Source organism: Terrapene carolina, unplaced genomic scaffold (genome assembly GCF_002925995.2).
Source record: "Terrapene carolina triunguis isolate 2854851 unplaced genomic scaffold, T_m_triunguis-2.0 Scaffold69, whole genome shotgun sequence".
NCBI lineage: Eukaryota > Metazoa > Chordata > Testudines > Emydidae > Terrapene > Terrapene triunguis.
This window is the reverse complement of record NW_020664420.1, coordinates 9934672-9955454: the sequence shown is the minus strand read 5'-3', so window position 1 is coordinate 9955454 and position 20783 is coordinate 9934672. Positions and strand designations below refer to the sequence as shown.

Below are 20783 nucleotides of genomic sequence, written 5' to 3'. Positions count from 1 at the left end.
ATAGGATAATGAAAAGGTAAGTGCAACCTACAAAGATGTAATGTGATGGAGAGGATTCTGATGGCACCTGGGACCTTTTGCACATGGAAACCTCCTCCCCTGACTGCATGTAACCCTTTGCACTGGTTTTGCTGGCACAAAGGAAGTACAGTTCTGCAGTGAATTCCCATCTCGTTCAACTGTCACTTTTATATGAGTGCCTTTAAAAAAAATGCAATACAGCCAGCACAAACTGTCAACAGATTGAATTATCTTTTGATCTCCTTCTTAAGACAGGTATCATCCTTCTTTCTTCCAGTTTCATGCATTTGCTTAGTATTTTTTAATCCTTTTTTCCCCCCAATGAGTGGAGATGGTTAGTGTCATAGTATATGGGGAGAAAGGGTCTCTTCCTCTTAAAGTCTCCAAAAGCTGATGTCATTCTAATCTGTGGTAGGGTACTCTATCACCATGAATTAAAGCTTTGTCCCCTGTACTCACAAGCAATATTTCCATTGCTTCAGATTATCTTGGTGGTTGTGTTTATGGCCTGGTCATGGGAGAGAGGTTATTCTTGAGATATTTTGGGCTCAGATATTTGAAAACTTTGAAGAGGAAGAACAAGTCCTTGAGTTTAATCCTGGATTCTCTGGGGAGCAAGTGCAATGGCCAGGGTAGAGATGGCACCTGTTCTTTTACTTGGGTTTCTCTCAGAAGCTTGTAGTAGCCAGTTGTACCTCAGCCATAATCATTCTCCCGGGTGTAGTTCTGCAAAGCTTCATATTCTCTCTCACCTAGTTCATGAAACCGCAGGGGGTGATGGTGAGAAGTTATGAACTCAAATGTGAGCAATTAACAATGTGGACAACAACAGGTTCTATTTCTATCACATCTATCACTGGAAGCATTTTATCCTAGCTATCTTGATGCCTAAATGAGATTGGAACCTGGATGAAGGACATCTTGCTGAAGTTAAACCTAGGAAAGATGGGGATGACTTTTGTAGAAACATTTTGGAAGATTCTTCTAATTTAGAGGGTGGTGCTAATCTCTGCTGCTTTGGGCCTGGTTATTTATTGAAATATGGTTTTATAACTTTTTTTTTAAATCACTGGCAACTTTAATTTTTGAGTCATTCCATTTTCTCTTCCTCCCCAGCCTATTAGTTGCAGCCAAAGAGAACTTTCCTTACTGATATATTTTAGAGAAAATTACAATGCCAGAATTTGCATAAAAATATATCCCCCCCTTTCTTGTGATAACACTACAAGCATCTCACAGAGAAGGCTGTTATCACAGCAGTTTTGTCTCAGATCCATTAAATGGATAAATCCCTGTGAGGGAAGTAAATTTGGCTTCTGTCTTCTGGAAATTCCTATATACAGTCTGCAATTTTAATGTTAAGAGGCTTAGGACAGCAAAGTGAAGAGGTAAAACAGCCATCTGGGGGAGCAGATGTTCATATGTTGCTGTAAAATTTGCTTTGAAAGAATTATTTTGATGGAATCAAGCAATTATAGTTATTTTATATTAAAATTCTAACCATGGCAAACTTTTTTCCCCTTTTCCCCTTGAGAATTCTACTAAATTCAGGTTGTGTGAAACTACTAAACTACTTGAAACTACTAAATTCAGATTGCGTGAAATAAAATAACAAAATTTTAATCCCTTCACGGCTGAGGGAACTTTGAACCCCTTGTATTAAGGGAGTATAGTTTTCCTTAGGGTAATACCTTTCAGATCTCAAGAACTATACATTTCCTTTGGAACACTATGAAAACAGTACATTTTCTCATTAATACTGATTATTTTAAGTGTCTAGTCACCAAATTCTACCCAAAAGTTAAAATGCAGGTTAACTATAACTAAAATGCAAAAGAACTGGAAACAGCATTTTATAGTTGTTTAACACTTCATACATGCAGCAAGATCCCAGTGAGCCTAATTTATAATTCTTAGCACTTACCTTGCATTTCATACCTTCAGAGCATTTTATAGAACTGAACTCATCCTCAGGACAGCATATGAAAAAGGGAAGTATTATCCATCCTTTTGTTACAAAGGAGGAAATAAACTTAAGTCCGAGAAGGTGTCCAATGTCCTAACCACACCCTCATGCTGGCTCCCTAGATGTGGTAGTAGCATATAATGGCATGTTAGCTGTATTAAGGCAGGGCATCAATTAAAGTGCTAGAGATAACTCGACACAATCCAAGGCATCTGTGGACTTTTATAAAAAGGCCAGGTTATAAAATAAGTAGTTTCGTTCTTCTGTATGTTCCTTTTTAAGTCACAATTTAAATGTCTAAAGGCCAATATTTTTGTTAGAAAAGATGTGATTCTATTTCACGGAACTGGATATTATACCAGCTACTCAAATGTTGCCCACAATCAAAAGTGTAATTCCTAGAAAATGATCTATCAGCAAGTACTTCTTTATGCAACACTCAGAATCTCTGTATTATCACAGAATTTGCATCTTGTTCAGTCTCCTCTCACCTGACCTACAAGCCATGCTGAGCTCTATGAAAAGCAAAAAAAAAAAAGACTGTTGTGAGAAAAGGCAACCGGAACTAAAATGTTGTTGTGAGGCATGTTAACCAAAGCATCCAACAAGCTGGAAAGGTGCTGAGCACTGCTGCTAACTTGAAGTGCCAACACAAAGCAACATCAGTGTGGGCAGCCAGGCTTGCAATGTCTAAAAGCTTTATTTGTCCAAGCTCTTAAACTGAATTCATGCTACTGCAAGGCCTCAAATGTCTATGCCTTTCATTTATCATATGTGATATCAAGGCCATGGTTATCTATAGCTTCTGGAATGCCCAGAGTACATATATAAGTTTCCCAATTTTGTTGGCTTAGATGAGAGGTTATCAGTTCTCCCTACTAGGTTAGATACCCCACCACTCTTTCCAGATTCTTCTCCCACCCTCCCCTTCATGCCTTCTTCGATGCTGCCTCCCTTCAGTCCCTATCCCCGTGCACCAGGTGTTCCACCTTCTGTTCACATAGATCCCTCTTTAAAACTCACGTCTCCCCTCAAGGCCATCCGTGCTAACCCTGCTAACTAAAAATGTTGCCACCAACTGGTTCAGTTAAGGAAAAACCCTACAATGTAAAGCAGTGATCCTCAGAAGCATGTATGATTAGTTTCTTGTGTGACAGCTGTCATCTTGGCTGAAACACAAGGGATTGAACCCAGGACCTCCAGAGCTAAAAAGCATGAGCTACTACAACTTGAGCTAAAGAGCCATACCTCTGTACTGTGGGGCTATAATAATAGAGCAAATAATTAAGCAATCAATTTGCAACCACTTAGAAGATAATGTGGTAAATAACAGTCAACATGGATTTATCAAGAACAAATTGTGTCAAACCAACATAATAGCTTTTTTTTTGACAGGGTAACAAGCCTTGTGGATGGGGGGAAGCGGTAGATGTGGTACATTTTGACTTTAGTAAGGCTTTTGTTACTGTCTCACAAACAAACTAGGGAAATACAACCTAGATGGAGCTACTATATGGTGGGTGCATAACCGGTTGAAAAACTCTTCCCAAAGAGTAGTTATCAGTGGTTCGCAGTCAAGCTGGAAGGGCATAATGAGTGTGGTCCCACAATGATCAGTTCTGGGTCCAGTTCTGTTCAATATCTTCATCAGTGATTTAGATAATGGCATAGAGAGTACACTTACAGAGTTTGCAAATTATACTAAACTGGGAGGGGTTGCAAGTGCTTTGGAGGATAGGATTAAAATTGAAAATGATCTGGACAAACTGGAGAAATGGTCTGAAGTAAAAAGGATGAAATTCAATATGGACAAATGCAAGGTACTTCACTTAGGAAGGAACAATCAGTTGCACACATACAAAATGGGAAATTACTGCCTAGGAAGGAGTACTGGGGGTCATAGTGGATTACAAGCTAAATATGAGTCAACAGTGTAACACGTTGCAAAAAAAAAAAAAAGCAATCATCATTCTGGGATATATTAGCAGGAGTATTGTAAGCAAGACCTGAGAAGTAATTCTTCTGCTCTACTCTGCCCTGATTAGGTCTCAACTGGAGTATTGTGGCCAGTTCTGGGTGCCACATTTCAGGAAAGATGTGGACAAATTGGAGAAAGTCCAGAGAAAAGCAACAAAAATGATTAAAGGTCTAGAAAACATGACCTATGAGGGAAGATTGAAAAAACTGGGATGGGATGGTCTGGATAATACTTAGTTCTGCCACGAGTGCAGGGGACTGGACTAGATGGCTTCTCGCAGTCCTTTCCAGTCCTACGATTATATGAACTCCTATCCTACATGGACAGGTGTAATGCTGACAGACCCCAGTCATCAGCAGGCAGAATTGAACCTGGGATCTCTGAAGCTTAGGGTAGGTCTACGCTACCACTTAAATCAATCTAACTTATGTAAGAAAAAGATCTCCCTCCACCCAAGCAACACAAGTGACAGTGACCTAAGCGCTGTCAACACCGGCGCTATGTCAGCAGGAGACGCTCTCCCGCTGACATAGCTTCTGTCTGTCATGGAGGTGGAGTAATTATGCCAACAGGAGAGCGCTCTTCCATCAGCATAGAGTGTCTTCCTCAGACGCACTACAGCAGCGCAGCTGTGCCAATGTAGTGCTTCTAGTGTAGACCTGCCCTCAGTGTATGAGTCTCTACTGCATGAGCTAAAACCAGTTGGCTTTTAGCTAAGGCTGTAGCAGACTCATCAATCTCTAGCTGTGCTAGGTGCTACTAGAGGGGGACAGAGTGCCACACCAAGCAGGCATGGGTTACATACTTCCCATAACTGAGGAAGCATGTCCTGAGCTTCCGAGACTTCCCAGTTGATATCCCAGAAGAGCCCCCACTTGTAATGCTGACACAGGCCCAGGTCATCGGTGGAGGGAGTGACCCTGGGACCTCTGGAGCTAAATGCATGGGCTTCTACTGCATGAGCTTAGAGAGGGATATGCATGCAGAGTTCTACTGAAGTTCATGAGAATTAGTGTGAGAGTAAGGGTCTGTGCATGTGAATCCCATTGTAGGCATGGGACCTAAGGCATAACCATCTTCTGAGGCGCCTGGAGCATTTTGTGTCTGATTTGTACGGTTCTATTTATTTAGACTGTAATCTCATTGGAGCAGAGGAAGTGTTTTTCTTTGTATCTTGTACAGCACCGTACTCACTGTCAGTGCTTAGCAGATGATAATAGAGCCAGAAGGGGCAATGTTCATTATGGACAGGTCCTCAGTAGCAACATCCAAATCTGTTACTTTCACTTTCAGGGCTGACAAACAAAATTTTAATTGTATCTTTTTAGGTGAGAAAAAATCCTAAATAATGGGATTTCTTTGGTATTTGTTCCATTATTGCAGTTATGACTCTTCTATGTCCCATCCTGATAACTGCAATACTAGAAGATAGTTGTTTGATGAATATTTAATAATTTTTGCTATACAAAATTATCAAACTAAATAGTCAATGTATAAAATAATAATTGCACATTATACAAATAACTACCAGTTAGTTGTCATACAGTAGTTCCTGAAATACAGTAAATGATCTATCTATATTGATGATCACAATGAATTCCTAAGTGACCACTGCAATAATCTGTTGAAGATGGTTTTCTATGAGCATTAAATAATGTGGGATATTTTTAGTTAATAACATGCATATATGCTCTTCAGGATGGTAATTCTTCATGCTGATAAATATTCACCACTATCTGTTACCTTCCTTTTTGTTTTTACTGTATGTTGATGGTGAACAATGAAACTGCACAACTTGTTTATAGAGTGAATTAAAATGCTTGAATATTGTTCACACTAAATATACATTGATAGCATACGTTGATATTAATTGGAGTTCACTTATAAAAATTAAAGTAGAAGTGCTCTTGAAATATCCATTTTTTTCTCTTAAATTGAAGGTAAAATATTCATTTTATATAACTCAGGTGCAGTGAATAAATGAAAGCTAAAATTGTGTTATTGATGTCATATCATTAAACAGGTGTGTTGCTTGTTTGTTGAATGATACTTAATATCTATCCATGGTTTTTCCTGCCATTTTCCTAAATGATCCTGCAAAATGTCTGAATTTATTTAATCAAATGTTCTTCCTGAACAGTGTAACAGAGTTTCCAGCACTGGTGATCAGTTTCTGAATGTGATTCAGCTTCAAAGTTATTAGCAAATGCTAAGACAGAAAGTTGGAATGTGTATAATTATATATTATCTTTATTTTAAAGATGGGTAAACTGAGGCACGTAGCTTAAGGACTTGCTCCTACTCCCATTAATGTCAATGGAAAAATTCCTATTGACTTCACTGGTGCAAGATGAGGTGCTTAGTGACTTTCCCAGGCCTTAGCAAGAGTTGGTGTTAGAATCAGTTTTAGAATTCAGCAATTTCTGGCTCTGTGTCCTGTGCTTAGATCATTGGACCCTAACTTTGTCTCCATCAAAAGTCACCAAACTAGCTGCTATTATCTTATGACTTTTTTTGTCTTTATATACATGTTCAGAGAACAGTGCGAAGAGGTTCGTTTACAATGGAGTCAGAGACATCAGAGAGAGGTGTGTTCAGACCGACTGGCCCAACTGGCCCTTAAGGAAGAATTGAAGAAGCAAGAGAAGAGGGAGGAACAGATATTTGCAGAGCTTTGGGAAGAGGACCGATTGGCCAAGGAAAAACGAGGGGTTGAGGACTTCCAGAAAAAATCTGAACAGAATCAAGAATTGCTGAATGTGCTTGATGCCCAGGTAGCCGCACTGGATGCTCAAAAAGAGGAGGCCAAGCGACTGAAAGAAGAAGAGGCTCGATTAGTGGTAATTTGATGGTTTTCAATGCAGGGTCATCATTAAAGTTTTATCTTCCACGGATATTTAAATTAGAGTGCACCTGACTTGAGTCTTCTGCTGATTTTTCACGGCAGGCTACAAAGCTCACCTGTGTTAATAAAAATTTTCTGAAGGAACAGGTTGAAGGATAAATGTTTTTAGTCTGGCTGGGCTGGGAGTGGTTGGAAATTGACCCTGGAGTGAACAGAATCTTCTTATGTGTGGTTTTCAATGACTGAAATGCTCAGATGCTAGCTTTGGGGAAGGGACTGTCTACTACTCATTATACTCCACACCCAAATATAGCCACTTTATGAACTTCATACCCTCATATCTCAATGTCTGTACTTTGACCCATCAACCTTTTACTCGCAATCGGGGATATTGCAGATTATGTATTCCTCATGCCACCTTATCTTAAACCAAACTTTGCACCCTCGATAATCTGTATGTTATTCCCTGATAACCAGAAACTTCTATGCTCAAACTCTGTTCACAATTTTTTTTAACATCATCTTAATAAAATTTTAAAATTTGGCTGTGATTTTCAAAGAGAAAATGGAAATTGGGCATCCAGCTCCGTCAGGTTGCTTTGAAAATAGCCTATATTGCTACAGCATCTAGTACAGTGAACCTGGGTGTGGCCTAAAGCACTGCTGTAATACAAGCAATACTGGGCACTCGATAATAATAGATGCATATTATAAATCACAAGGTACTTAAGGGTACTTAAAGCTCTCTTTCATTTAAAATAGTGGGAATTAAGCATCCAAATCCCTTTGGTCTCTTTGAAAATCTCTGCCATGTAGCAGTAAACAGTCCATGCACCATTTCAGTCATTTCAAACCACACATAGGAAAATTTCTGTTTGCTCCAGGGCAACTTTCAGGGCAGACCCAGCCAAACTAGAATCACTTGTCTTTCAACGTGCTCCTTTAGGGAAAAAAATATTAAAACAGATAGGCTTTGCAGCCTGCTCTAAAAGTCATTTCCGTGAAGGAAGAGGTGGAAGTTGGTAACATCATTTTTTCAATGCTGTGTCTGCCTCTACTACTACTGAGAGGTTTCATTTAGGTTCAGCACAGGCCAATGGACAGCAAAGTATGTCTGTGTATCCTTGTTTTATCAACATGTTTATGTGAGGGCCTAGCACAAATTATTTGAAAGCTGTTTTCTCTCTACGCAATAATATCATAGTATTTTATTGCTTTGAAGACAATTTTGCTCCTTCTACTAAACTCCTCTAATATTCAGAAATGCTTTGAAGGCATTGATAAATAGGCACAGTATAGCCAATTTCTACTAGCCATTGCAATGGAAATCGATTATTTAGGGAGAAAAATAATTCTATCTTTGCTGTCTTGGACCCTGTCCATCTTACAGCACCAACCTGTGCTTGCTGTAGCTCTTAGAAAATGGTTGCTAAGTGCTGTTCTGTTTAATATGATTTACATGCACGGTGCAGAGTTGTGTTTTGCAGAAACATGCTTCAGCCCTTCTGGAATGTCCCACATTCAATCCTGCTAAAACTATGTCCATATCCTCCAGAGGATGAACACTGGGGGAGTTTTGTGCTGCCATCACATGATGCCACACCATCATACAGTGGATGCAGTGCACTGCAGACATTATCCAACATGGATGCAGATCAGTCCTTTGTCACAGCTGCTACTGCTCATTTTTTTTGCCATTCATAGGCATCAGACTGCTTCTAGCTGGAGAAGTCAGTTGAGAGCAGGAAGGTTAAATACCCTGCTCCAGCATTATTACTATTATACAGCTCTGTTTTATCTCATGGGCCTGGTTTGGCAGTAGTGTTGTGTATGCTGTGTATCAAATACTAGACAATCAATCTACTCTTTGGAGGCTGAGAGAGTGGAGCTGGCAAACTAATCTGTCTGCAACCTGCATCTGTTTTGAGGAGGGTACCCCTAAACGAAGAGTGTTGTACATTAGCACACTTACTTGGTGTTGGCAGCTGGGATATCAGTCAGTGGGATGATTGGTATGGCTTTGGCTGATGTTGCACAAGGGTAACAAACATTTATGTTTTGGACTCAGGCACTCAGATGCTACAATGATGAGTTTGGGATAAATGCCTAAACAGATAATTTGCTTGCTGGTGTTAAGGAAGCTTGGAGAATGGGGTAAATAATTCTGGCATTAGCATCTCTATCATATGTTGGCAAAGTTTACAGTTGTTACTAGAGATGTATTTACTAATTCACTCCTCATCCCGTCCCACCCTTGATCTTTATTCCATTGTTGTCGTTTATCCTGTATATCCATTCATTGATGATCACGATGGTCCCTTCTGGCCTTACGATACATAAGCTATGAATCTCTCATTAATTCTTGATTTTTCTGATGTCTGACAGTGGTTCCCTGTGAAATCTTTTTGGAATTTGACTTACTGCTCTCTGAAGCTGACGGCTCAGCTACTCTTTCCACTGACTGGTGACACGATGCTGTTAATTTTTTCTTCAGCCTCCTCTGAAGATGTATTGTAAACATGAATTTACCCACATAGGCCTCCATTTTCAAAAGTGAATAGTGATTGTTTTTGCGTGCCCAACTTAAGACACCTTAAAGGGGCCTGATTTTGAGACATGCTAAGACATCTTTAAGGTGTCTCAGGTTAGGCACCCAAAAACTGAGGTAGCCAGCAATCACTTGTCACTCTTGAATTAGTCTTTATTATTTATCCACATTGCCTCCTTTTCCCCCAGTTCCCCATTTTAGTGATAAATGTAGTGCTCGTGAAAGTGGCAATGATCATGCTATTCTGGCTGGGAGTCGGACAAGCACTACACAAGTGTCCCTGTACATCTCTTCCATTGCACTTCAGTCCTCACTTGCTATAAGACTGTCAATTTTTTAACATATTTACAGTGTTTCAGTACCACAACTATATAAACATATGTAGAATAAACACTGTGGATCAAATTCCACCCTCATACTCATGCAATTACACTGAAGATAGAATTTGGCCAAAAACCTGTATAAACTGCCTCCTCCTCCAATAACTTGCCATTACTCTGCATCATTCTTCTCTCCTTTACTGTTCAACATCTTCTTCATCATATGTGGGGTGACTCAGATATAGTGATTTCTGATATTTTTATTTTTACAGTGCTCAAAAGTGTGCTGGACTCTTCCCAGTTCAGATTAAAAGGCTCCATCTCTGCCCTGGAGAGCTTACATAGCCATCAGTAACTTTGAATCAGAATTGCAGGCTCCATGCACAGTTTATGTCCCAGCATGGTATCCAGTTGTTTTCTTAAACAGGGGAGCTTTTCCACTGTGTAGGAACGATAGGAAGTATGGCAAGAGACCACCCTGGCTTAACCAGGAGATCTTCAATGATCTAAAAATCAAAAAAGAATCCTACAGAAAGTGGAAACTAGGTCAAATTACACAGGATAAATCTAAACAAATGGCACAAGTATATAAGGACAAAATTAGAAAGGCCAAGGCACAAAACAAGCTCAAACTAGCTAGAGACATAAAGGGTAACAAGAAAACATTCTACAAATGCATTAGAAGCAAGAGGAAGGCCAAGGACAGGGTAGTCTTGTTACTCAATTTGGGGGGGGGGGGGAATAACAACAGAAAATGGAAGTGGCAGAGGTGCTTAATGACTTATTTGTTTCGGTTTTCACCAATAAGGTTGGTGGTGACTGGACATCTAACAGTGAACACCAGTGAAAATGAGGTAGAATCAGAAGAGGCTAAAATAGGGAAAGAACAAGTTAAAAATTACTTAGACAAATTAGATGTCTTCAAGTCACCAGGGCCTGATGAAGTGCATCCTAGAATACTCAAGGAGCTGACTGAGGAGATATCTGAGCCATTAGCGATTATCTTTGAAAAGTCATGGAAGACGGGAGAGATTCCAGAAGACTGGAAAAGGGCAAATATAGTGCCAATCTATAAAAAGGGAAATAAGGATAACCCGGGGAATTACAGACCAGTCAGTTTAACTTCTGTACCCAGAAAGATAATGGAGCAAATAATTAAGCAATCAATTTGCAAACATCTAGAAGATAATAAGGTGATAAGTAACAGTCAGCATGGATTTGTCAAAAACAAATTGTGTCAAACCAACCTGATAGCTTTGTTTGACAGGGTAACAAGCCTTGTGGATGGGGGGTAAGCAGTAGACGTGGAATATCTTGACTTTAGTACAGTAACTCCTCACTTAAAGTCGTCCTGGTTAACATTGTTACGTTGCTGATCAATTAGGGAACATGCTTGTTTAAAGTTGTGCAATGCTCCCTTCTAATGTTGTTTGGCAGCCGCCTGCTTTGTTCACTGCTTGCAAGAAGAGCAGCCCGTTGCAGCTGGCTGGTGGGGGCCTGGAACCAGGATGGACTGGCAGCCCCCCATCAGCTCCCCCTATCAGGTCCCCGCTCTCCTAAGTTCCCTGTGCTGCAGCTGCCCAGCAGGCTAGCAATTGCCGGCATTCAGCTGTCCCTCCCGCAGCTGCCATGTGCTGCTCCTGCCCTCTGCCTTGGAGCTGCTCCCAGAGACTCCTGCTTGCTGTACAGGGGGAAGGGGGGGGCTAATGTCAGGGTGTCCCCCTCCCCCCTGCTCCTGCACACCCCATTTCCATAGAGCAAGCAGGGGTACACACGACAGGGTTCAGGACGGAGGGAGCTTCCAGGCAGCAGCTGCGGTCTCAGCAAGCTGATCTAATTAACAAGGCAGTGTACTTAAGACTGGGGTCAGCTACTTAAAGGGGAAATGTGCATCTCACACACACTCACTCACTCACTCTGTGTCTCTCTGTCTGCTATGCTCTCTCCCCTCCCTGCTGCCTTGTAGAGTGAGGCTACATTAACAATGAGTCAACCCTTGAGGGCTCAGTTAATCATTTAGCAGTAAGGCATTCTCTGCGAAATTTCCCACCCTCTGACTTCACCACCTCAACCAAGCTTCACAATCATCATTGCTGTGTACCAGTATTAAATTGTTTGTTTAAAACTTATACTGCGTGTGTGTGTGTGTGTGTGTGTGTGTGTGTGTGTGTATATATATATATATATATATATATATATATATATATATATGTGTATATATATATAGGCTTTTGTCTGGTGAAAAAAATTTCCCTGGAACCTAACCCCCTCATTTACATTAAATCTTATGGGGAAATTGGATTCACTTAACATTGTTTTGCTTAAAGTCGCATTTTTCAGGAACATAACTACAACGTTAAGTGAGGAGTTACTGTAAAGCTATTGATGCTGTTTCGCATGACCTTCTCATAAACAAACTAGGGAAATGCAACCTAGATGGAGATACTATAAGGTGGGTGCAAAACTGGTTGGAAAACCGTTCCCACAGAGTAGTTATCAGTGGTTCACAGTCATGCTGGAAGGGCATAACGAGTGGGGTCCCACAGGGATCAGTTCTGGGTCCGGTTCTGTTCAATATCTTCATCAATTATTTAGATAATGACATAGAGAGTACACTTACAAAGTTTGCGGACGCTACCAAGCTGGGAGGGATTGCAAGTGCTTTGGAGGATAGGATTATCATTCAAAATGATCCTGACCTACTGGAGAAATGGTCTGAAGTAAATAGGACGAAATTCAATAAGGACAAATGCAAAAGGAGGGAACAATCAGTTGCACACATACAAAATGGGAAATGACTGCATAGGAAGGAGTATCTGGAAAGGGATCTGGGAGTCATAGTGGACCACAAGCTAAATATGAGTCAACAGTGTAGCGCAGTGGAGCTACTCTGAATTTACACTGGTGTAACAGGAAACAGAGGTTGGCTCCATTATTAGAAATGGCTCTAGTTAATATTTATTGTACACAGATTCTTTTGTGTGAAAATTTGAAAGTGTTCAGATACAAATAATGAATTGATGTTACTCTTGATTTGCAACACTATATGAATCATTGCCCATCGTAAGTATTTAGAGAGCGCCAATCTCTCCATTTGGCAATGAAACATACATGATAATTAGAAAGAAAATCCTGAATTCTAATGAATAATATGCTAAAATATTCATGCTTTAACAACTGTATTAGATGACAATAGTAAATCTGAAATCCCCTAGCATCAGCAAGCAAAATCTTCAATATTTATCTTCCCACTTATATGTTCCAATTAAACTAATCCCAGCCATTTTTTTTTTTTTTTTGGAAGTTATACAGTGATCTTGCAAGTTGGCTACTCTTCTTTTATTGTTGCAGGAAGAGGAAATGAAGCTGTTTAAACTAGAAAATGAGCGAGTTCAGATGGAGAAATTACAGAAACAGAAGGAACACAGGGACATGTTGATCAATTCAGCTCGGGCAAAGATGAAGCGTCTTAATCGGGAAAAACAAGAGGAACTTGCTCTAGACATGAAGATCCTAGAACAACTTTCCCATGAATCCCAGGAAGACACAGAGGGAAAAAATCAAAGAAAGGTAAGAGCAAAGGGCATTTGATTTTTTTCAAATTGTGTCTGATCTCCTGATTTGGACTAATTCCATTGACCTCAATGGAGTTACATAGGTGTGAGATTGGAATCAAGCCCTATTCTGTTTATAAATTGATTTTTTTGTTGGAAATCTTTTTATATTTTATTAAGATCTTTGACTGCATATTTTTTAAAATGAATACCATTAGCTAGGTTTGCACTTGACCAGATTAGAGGTCTGGGGCAAAAGACTGGAATCCCAGAGGATCATGGAATCTAATCTGGTCTGACCCACATGCTGCTTCTACTGTGTTCAAGTCAGTGGCTCTTTTGGGGCTTTACACTACCTGGCTGGGAATATAAGTTAGAAAGTCTAATGCTAAGCTTTCTGCAGTTTCATGGATGTTGTTGACTGGATATTTGTAACCGCAGAGAAAAATAAATCTTATTTAAACTGAACTGAAATGTATTTAAATACTAACAAAATTGTTTAAAATCTTTAATTATTAGCTAGATATATGTGTAGTTTAAGTTTGCAATTGAGATGCTTTAAATGGCACAAGCTGACTTGAATTCAGACTTCTCTGTCTCTACTACAAATTCACTAGCACTTAAGGTTCAGTCTTGCATTGTGCTTTTGGGCTTTTGCTTTTTTATGATTTATAAAGATAGCCTGAAGGAAAAAAGGGAAGGGAATCCTGTTTGCTTTATACTGAAATTGAAGTCTTGTTTTTAATCTGGCTGTTCGCAACAATTTTTTTAAACAACTATTTATCTCCAGCTTCCTTTCCTGGTATTGAAAGGATGTTTCTGTTAAAGTTCAACACCTGTCTCCTTCAGTTAAGGTATTAGAGCTTGTAATAAACATCTCTGTTTCCTGAAAACATCTGAGTTCAAGAAACTTGCTATTTCTTAAATTAAAAACAAGTAGATTCACCACCGCCTGGAAACCAAAAAATCTTTTGCAGGTTACCATTAAAGCTGAGCAAGGAACTGCACTCTTTACTCTGCTTTAGGTGTTTATAAGCTAATGCATGTTAGGGAAATGCTGCAAATATTTCCTGCATTCATAGCATTGGTTCAGTTCCACTGGGGTTAGGCAACAGTGGGAACCCTGGTATAGAAAGGGTACAGGTCTGCCACTGGCATTTAAAGCACTATGTTAGTTAGACCTGTTCAGAGCAAAGTTAGATGACCTGGTGCTTAAAACACTGGTGGTACCCAGCATTGCTAGCGCTGAACTGGTGTTATTAACAGCGTGATGTTTTTGCAAAGCTTTCGGCATAGACAAGACTGGTAAAGTTAATGGCTGTTACAGGAAAAAGTCAGAGTCCTAAACTCAGATTCTGGCACATAATTGAAAGAAAAAATAATTTTGAACTATGTAGTTAGAAAATGTATGTATTTGTATGAATGAGTCTACGTATTCTGTAAATGATTTACTATAGGATTTTAAGGAGTTTTTTCATATTTAAAAGCACTGCAGTTTACTTTCAAAATAGGGCTAGAGTGTCTTTAGAAGATAGGTTGTTGTACTAAAAGTCACTAGTCTGGGTTCTATTCCTGGCTTTGCCACAAAGCTGCTGTGTGACTTTGGGCAAGGTACTTCATTTCTCAATGCCTCAGTTTCCCCAGCTGCAAAATGGGGATCATGATTACAAAAAAAAGGTAAAGAGCTTTGAGATCTACAGAAGAAAGTGCTATAGATGACCTAAGTTGGATCATGCTGGCTCAAATTATTCTTCTGTGTTCAAATTTACTATCTAGATTCATCAATTCAAAATATTACGTTATGCTTTAAGAAACTTTTTTCTTTATTTCATCAAAAATGTAAATTTTAGCCTAATGATGCTTCCGACGCTAAAGAAAGGTTTTCAGTCTTGATAAGATGCAATAATGCTGGAAATATTTCATAATTTGAACTAGAGTTTTGTTTCAAATTCAGGTTTAATTTATTTTTACAGTAATTGGCCAAGCTTGTGAGTTCCTACATTCAACTTGATGGCTTTTCTCTGTCTGTATGTAATGCAATAACTTTTGAACACCGCATCCAACCAATTCCAAAATGTCAGGAAGTGTTGTGGGTGTCAAGGGGCAGAATCCTATTAATTTTGGCAAAAATGGGAAAACTGGCAGGGGGGAATAGGGGATTGTGACAGGGTATACGAACCCTGCACCGGGCAGAAAGGAGTTAAGGAGTTGCTCTTGGCTGGAGTGGCCTGCCCTGCCACACCTGCAAGTCATGTCAGGAATGGAGGAGGGGTTTGACATTGGGGAAGCTCACTACCTCCTGGGCAGCTCTGGGAGGACAGCAGAGTGCTGAGCTGCCCGCCTCCCAGGGAGAGGCCTGGAAGAGAGCAGAGTCTCAAAGAAGGCTTAAGTCCCCTGAGGTGAAGGGCCCTGTATCCTGTTCCTTGTGCTAGGGAACCAGTGGACTTTGAGCCATACCCTTCAGGGTGCTACTGAACATCCCACTTGAGTGACTGGATACAGAGTGAGCACACAATTCCATCACCTCCCCAAGAGGCACTGTTGAAGGACCAAAACCCTGCCAGAGAGACACCGAGCCCATTGCATCTGATCAACAGACCTATCAGCTTCAGAGGGGATCAGCTTCAGAGGGGAATACACACAGCCGCTGCCAATGTTGGGGGGAGAGCAATGGTATGGGGGAAAGGGAAACCTGGGAGGGACACAGGGCCCCGGCCACCAGGCAAAGGGGCAGCAAACAGAGCCCTTAACATGTGAGAAGAATGAGGGATGTTGGTATGGGGGAAGGAAGGAGTGTGGAGCACACAGAACCCCTGGCATGATGGAGGGGTGGGGGATTGCAGGGAGTCCCTGAAATAGAGGGAGGGTAGCACACAGGGAGTTTATGCAGGCTGTGGAGGGATGCAAGGAGCCCCTGCTGTGTACAATGCGCTCGTCCTACAGATGCTATGAAGTGCACAACTCTCTGGTAATAATACTTTTCAGTGATAGGGCGTGATTCTCTTCTCACATCAGTGTAAATCCAGTATAATTCCTTTTGAACTCAATAGAATGACCAGTGTAAAACTGGAACACAAAGTGATTAAGTGACAGCAAGATGTGGCAGAGTTTGGAAAAGAAGCCAAGGGCATGTCTGTGCTGCATCTGGGAGCAAGCCTCCCAGCCATGGTCAACTGACTTCTACGAGTGGAGCTTATGCTAGTGCGCTAAAAACAGCTGTGTAGATGGTGCTGCTTTGGCTGGGAGCTTGGGGTCTGAAGCCTGGGGTGGCTTGAGAAGTCAAGCTCCAGCCTGAGCCACAACATCTACACAGCTGTTTTTAGTGCACTCGCACAAGTCTGTGGATCCAGGCTGGGAGTCTCGCTCTCAGCTGCAGCGTAGACATGCTTCCAGTCTTTTTTCCCAGTCCACCACCAGACACTGCTTTCCATGAATAAAATGATTTTGAAATGCCTTTTTGAACTAGCTTATTGAAAGTCTATATACCGTCCACATTTTGTAGCAAGAGCTGTTCAAGGAGCAGCAGATGTATCGGGAATATCTGGCTCAACAATTGGAAGAGGAGACACGTCGAGAGAAAGAAATGGACAAGCTGCTGGAGGAAGAGATGGAGAAGTCTTGGGCCAAGAAGGCTGAGCAAATGAGATTGGAAAAGGAAGCTAGGAAACGGCTAATGAAAGATGTCCTGGATACAAGACGACTGCAGATTGAGGAGAAGTGTAAGAAATTTCAGCACAATTAGTCTGTGGGTCAAGTACTGCCCATGGTAAAGTGAATGCAAGTTCTGTCATAGTCAATGGAGATGGCACATGCTTTCCCTGAAAGCGGAATTTGGCCCCAAGTGCATGTAGGGGACAAATGGGGGACCCTGGTATGGGGTAGAGAGGGGAGCACACAAAGAATTGGGGACACATACTGCATAGACACTATTACAACAGACAGTGCTATTGCATTAGGGCCCAATCCTACAGCCTTACTCATACAAACAGTCTTTACTTATGCTAGTTATCCCATTGACATGAGTGAAACAAAGACTAATCAAATAAAGATTGTAGGAGTAAGCCCTTATTTCAGAACATTCTGAAATTGTATATGTGAAATCCTCTCTTCTAAGTGACAGATGTGGGTGGAAAAATACCAGCAACATCTCTCCTATTGCTTTTGTGCCTTTCCAGAAGCAGCAAGACTCAAGCCTGCCATTTAGAATAAGCTATTTGGGTTTAAGTTTACATCCTTCCAAGGTTAGCAGTGCATTTATTTTTCCTTTTGCAGTGGAGAGAAATGCAAAGCAGCAGGAAGAACTTGCTCAGGACAAGGAACTATTAGCTGAAGCCATTAAAGAACTCAATTCTATAGAAGAAGAAAAATATTTAAGGTATGTTTTCCTTCTGATGTCAGTAAGTTTTGTAATAAAGTTGAGTCTTAAACTCTTCAGAATTGAATAATTCTCATTTTGAAGTAGTAGTGTAATAGCAATGGGCTTTGTTCTGCACAAATTTTCTCTGCAGGTGCTATACTGTGTAGCCAATTTGCTATTGACTATTCAGTAGTACCTATGTTATACTGAAATTGGTATTACACAACCACCCAAACCTAGTTGTTCATATACAGTTGTATTCCACCAAGTGTAATTGTCTTGAGCTTACTGGTTGTTTTTAGTAAGTACATACCCATATTCTGTGACTTAAGAGGTGTATTCCTTAAATTCTGTTAATAAAAGTTATTAAGGATTGTAACATTAGCTGAGTTTTGAGAGAGATTAATTCAACTACTTAAGCATAAGAGTTGGAATGTTCTGGCTTATTGCAAAACTCTGTCCACCCTTGAAGAATATCGACTGACAGTGCATTCAGGCATTGAAACACAAGACCACACCATCAGAACAAATTCTCACTAGCTTATCATCGCCTGAGGAAAGAATACTAGTACTTAGCACTATCTGAAATACAGCGGTTCTAGATGTCATGTACACAGGCCTTTCTTTACAGTTTCATTTTACTATCCATAATGTTTTATCCGCTTGATTCCTTTTCCATACTATTGCCCACTCTGATGCTTATTTGGAGAAAGTAATCGAGTAGCCCCTTCCAGAGCCAATATCTGTTTCATTCCATGGTGTTTGGGTAACATGGTTAACAGAAAAGTTCTCAGACCATCTCTAGGCTTTGGTGGCAGTCACACTCTGCAGAGGAAGAGGTGCTGGCCATATCACTTAGAATAGATGTGCTGCACTTTTTTGTGTCAGGAAGCAGAGTCTTGCCACGTGGCTCACACAGCACCTCATTAATGCACTGGTTTTGAGGAAACTGTTGACACGTAAGTACCATGGTGATGCATGCTTTAGAAATACCTGAGGTAGGTAGGTGGGCTGTTCAAACAGCACTCCAGAGGATAGCAAAGATTAAGTGCAGGTCTTGGGGTAGAACTCACTTTCTTCTCCCAAGCCATTTCTCAGAGTAATGTTAGCATAAGGCCATGGCAGGAATCTCTGGCCTGCCTTCTTAGATGGAAGTACAATAAAAGAATCATAGAATATCAGGGTTGGAAGGGACCTCAGGAGGTCATCTAGTCCCACCCCCTGCTCAAAGCAGGACCAATCCCCAGACAGATTTTTGCCCCAGATCCCTAAATGGCCCCCTCAAGGATTGAACTCACAACCCTGGGTTTAGCAGGCCAATGCTCAAACCACTGAGCTATCCCCCCCCCCCGAGTTATTTTAAAAACAAGAGGGGGGAAATTGGATATTAGGGTGCGACAGGCATGAAACATAGCCAGATAAAGACCTAGACCTAACATTTAAGTATAGTCTGCATAATCCTCAGTCATCTCCTCACCACAATAACAGACAGATAAAGAGTTACACAGATTTTGTGGGGGGAAAGCATACAACTTATTTGATTAATGATTGTTTGTTCATTGATCATTGTTTGTTAAGCACTGAGATTTTACTCTGATTTATAAGCCACAGTAAAGACATATTGGGCCCCCAAAGAGTTTACAGTTTATTAAAATGTGGTGGTTGTTCATTAGAATAGTAGTTAATGATAAGTTTTAAGCAGTATTTCACATAAGATTGATCAATGATACCTCAAGAAATCTGAGCTGTTAATTTTCTATCTTTAGCTTCTAAGAGTAGGTCTACACTGCCCACGTTACAGCATGGCCATGGCATGCTTTATCGATAGGGAAGAACTCTCCCGGCGATAAAAAATAACCACCCCGAATGAGTGGTGGTAGCTTTATCGCCAGGAGTGCAGCTCCCGGCGATAAAGCGCTGTCTATACTGGTGCTTTTCAGCACTAAAACTTTTGTCACTCAGGGGGGTGTTTTTTCACACCCCTGAATGACTAAAGTTTAGCGCTGAAAGTGGCAGTGTAGACACAGCCTAACTGAGACATTGGCCATGTCATTTGCAGACGAATGCAGGAGGCAAAGGAATATCGGGAGCAGTTGCAGGCTCAGATTACCTATCAGCAGCAGGCCCACGTTGCTGAGGAAGAAGAGAAGCAGCGAGAATATGAATCAGGACTAGCAGCAGAGAGAGTGTACCAAGAAAAGATGAAAGACATTCTATCAAGACCCTACATGAAATTAGCAGAAATCCATCCCTTGAGAAGAAAACTAATGTCTAATCTGCAAGTATAGCATTTACTTATTGTGATGTATACAACTTCAGCTCCCTTTAGACTGTATTTAAAACAGTATATATGAATTTGTACTTTTCATACTAATTAATATATCTGGTTCCACTTTCCCTGTATTTGTATGCAAATCATTTTAAGGCGCATATACGTATAAGAATTAGACACCTTTTCAAAGGGCTATTTTTCCCCCTTTGGATTTTCTTGGAGACAATAACTTTTCCTCCGTTTAGATTTAGACATTTTTACATTTTAAATAAAACAACATTGTGTATGAATAGCATCTATGAAATGAACTGCATGTAAGTGTTCCTCAAAAATCTACAGAAAGGCACATTTATAGAAGAATTTCAGGAAACTTTAATTGGGCCATACAAATAGTTCAGCTTTTAAAGGGTCATTTTAATTATGTATTTAAACAAAAAACACTTGATACACATTTTTAGTATCTTTGAAAAATATGTAGTGTGTGTCCACTTTATGTCTGAGACTCTTTCAAAGGGATAGTAAATATAAATCTTTATAGACCCTGGTGGTTAATAAGGATCTGTGGAACTTCAGGATCTCCAAAACTGATCTGTGAAATTATTGCTGGGAGAAATTTACTGCATAAGATGACTAAAATCACTCTTTCTTCCAAAAAGGGTTATTCTCCACCTGTATAGGGTTCAGTCCTGCATTTCTTGCATACCTCAGATGGTCACAAATACTTTATTTTGCTTGCACAAGATACAGAGGATCAGGCTGTGTCTCAGGGTGGTTGACCCCTTTAAGGGGAGTCAGGGCCCAAGCTACCTGTGACAGGCTCCTGTAAGGGAGAATGAGCCAACCCAGACACACATGGCTGGCTGGCTGGCTGGCAGGCAGCTAATGAGGCTGATAAAGGGGTACCAGTGCTGGGGTGGGAGTT

At 40.5% G+C, this 20783-nt stretch overlaps 1 protein-coding gene across 2 annotated transcripts in view; it reads left to right on the top strand.

Moving 5' to 3' along the window:
* The window catches only part of CFAP53 (cilia and flagella associated protein 53), a 29680-nt gene extending 9757 nt beyond the window's left edge, over positions 1-19923 (top strand). For both annotated transcript variants that reach the window (XM_026649262.1, XM_026649263.1), the window contains 5 exons: positions 6502-6805; positions 13030-13248; positions 16735-16951; positions 17505-17607; positions 19649-19923. In XM_026649262.1, coding sequence (XP_026505047.1) covers positions 6502-6805; positions 13030-13248; positions 16735-16951; positions 17505-17607; positions 19649-19877 — 1072 coding nt within the window. In that variant the 3' untranslated portion in view covers positions 19878-19923. The remainder of the gene's footprint in view (positions 1-6501; positions 6806-13029; positions 13249-16734; positions 16952-17504; positions 17608-19648) is intronic.
* The last annotated feature ends 860 nt before the right edge of the window (positions 19924-20783 follow it).